This window comes from Fonticula alba (genome assembly GCF_000388065.1).
Source record: "Fonticula alba strain ATCC 38817 unplaced genomic scaffold supercont2.4, whole genome shotgun sequence".
In the NCBI taxonomy this organism is placed as follows: Eukaryota; order Rotosphaerida; family Fonticulaceae; genus Fonticula; species Fonticula alba.
The window spans coordinates 101097-102790 of record NW_009242974.1 but is presented as its reverse complement, the minus strand read 5'-3'; the positions used below and the strand labels follow the sequence as shown (position 1 = coordinate 102790).

The following is a 1694-nucleotide window of genomic DNA, read 5'->3' as shown; positions in this document are numbered from 1 at the left end:
CCGCCAGCGTGAGGATGTCCTTGTCTCGTGCTCACAGCTCCCCCCGAGGAAGGGACACCCCGGGCGCGGCGGCCCCGGCCGCGGTGCTGGCGCCGTCTGCGGCTCGGGCTCTGTCTCGGGCACCCTCGGCGCCGTCGGCCCCGGCCCCGGCCACCACCGGTGCCACGCTGCCACCCTCGCTGGGTCATGCCTCGCCGGCCATGGATAGTCCTTCGGCTGGAGCGAGCCGTGCCTCGCCGAGCGCGCGAATCCTCGAGCGCCGGCGCAACGAACAACGGGCCTCTGGCCGAGAGGACGCGGCGACCGCCCCGCGTAGCCGGACAGCGTCGGTGTCCGCATCGCCGGTGGCTTCCTCCCCGAACGTCGGCCGGGAGATGCCCCGGGCCGGGGGGGCCGCGTCCAATGGCACGCGGTCGGCCTCCTCGGTGTCCGCCATCGCGGGGAAGGACCGAACTGCTGCCCAGCTGATCGACGGCATGGCGGCCCTGGAGCTGGCGGCCGAGGGTCCGGACCGGGATCGGGTGTCCTCGCCCGGGGCCGGGGGCGGCGGGTCCTCCGGCATGCCGGCCTATGTGAATGGCTTCGGATCGTACTCGACCAACTCGCTGCCCTTCCAGCCTAGCCCGAATACCGGGGGCAACCGGTCTCCGGCGTCCGGCCAGTGCATGATCGCCTCGGCCGGGGGCGAGGCCTCGGAGCAAATCCTCGACCCGGAGCTGATCCAGCTGCGCAATGTCTTCCGCAATGTGGCTGTGGTGCTGGCCCGGCATGTTCATGGGGTCCGCGTGGCGGCAGCCGCCACGGCCGGCGAGGCGGTCCCGGCCGGCGGGGAGCGCCCGCCCGACTTGGTGCGATCTCCCCCTGGGGGGGGGCCTTGCGCCCGGGTCAGGGAGGTGGTGGGCCGTGGTTTCGGAGAGGGGGGGGGGGGGGGCACCTCCCCGGGCACTGGGCACTTGGTGCGGTTTCCCTTTCGGCTCTTTCTTCCTCCGCTGACTGTCCGCCATGTCGGGTCTCGGGCTGCCTCGCGTGCCGGCCGGTTGCCTCCCGGGCCAAATGCGCCTGGTCGGTGGCTCTGGCGCGCGGTTGCAGGGCAACCTGGATATCGTGCGCCGGAAATTGGCCGAAGCCCTCGTGGCCACGTATGGCCGGCTGGAGCAGGAGCTCATCCTGCGGGCGAGCACCCGTCGGCAGCAGGCTCGCGAGGGCGAGGGCGGAACCCCGCCCCATGGCTCCGGGGCAAGTGGCGGCCCCTCGGCCGATCAGCTGGCCGACCTGACCACCACCGATGAGTCGGGCGACCTGGTCGAGACGGAGTCCATCGTGTCGACTCGGGGCAGCCGGCGGCGGACCGGCTCGGCCTCGCTCGAGGCCGACATCAATGTCGTGCGCGACCTCGACCGGCTGGCGTACGGCCTGCTGGGCCTGACGAACGCCGTGTCGATTTTGCAGTCCTTCCACCGGCTGGTATGGTGGCCCACCGGCGGGGAGTCCCATCCGGGGGCCCGGTCGGCCGGTGGCAACATGATGACGGCCCCCAGCCCGCGCACCGCCCAATCGAAGGCCATGAAGGTGGCAAAGGCCCGGCGACTGGCCCATTCGGCCAAGGTCCACGGTGTTCTCGGCGTCCTGGAGCAGTGGCTGCATGGGGTGGCCTGTGTTGGGGCTGTGCGGAAGGTGCGCCGACCATTGACAGG

General features: G+C 72.4%; 1 protein-coding gene across 1 annotated transcript in view; it reads left to right on the top strand.

Moving 5' to 3' along the window:
- Positions 1-14: 14 nt before the first annotated feature.
- H696_02568 (hypothetical protein) overlaps positions 15-1694 on the top strand; it is a gene marked incomplete at both ends in the record, with an annotated part of 3082 nt that continues 1402 nt past the window's right edge. The window contains 2 exons of the mRNA XM_009496479.1: positions 15-848; positions 1090-1674. Coding sequence (XP_009494754.1) covers positions 15-848; positions 1090-1674 — 1419 coding nt within the window. The remainder of the gene's footprint in view (positions 849-1089; positions 1675-1694) is intronic.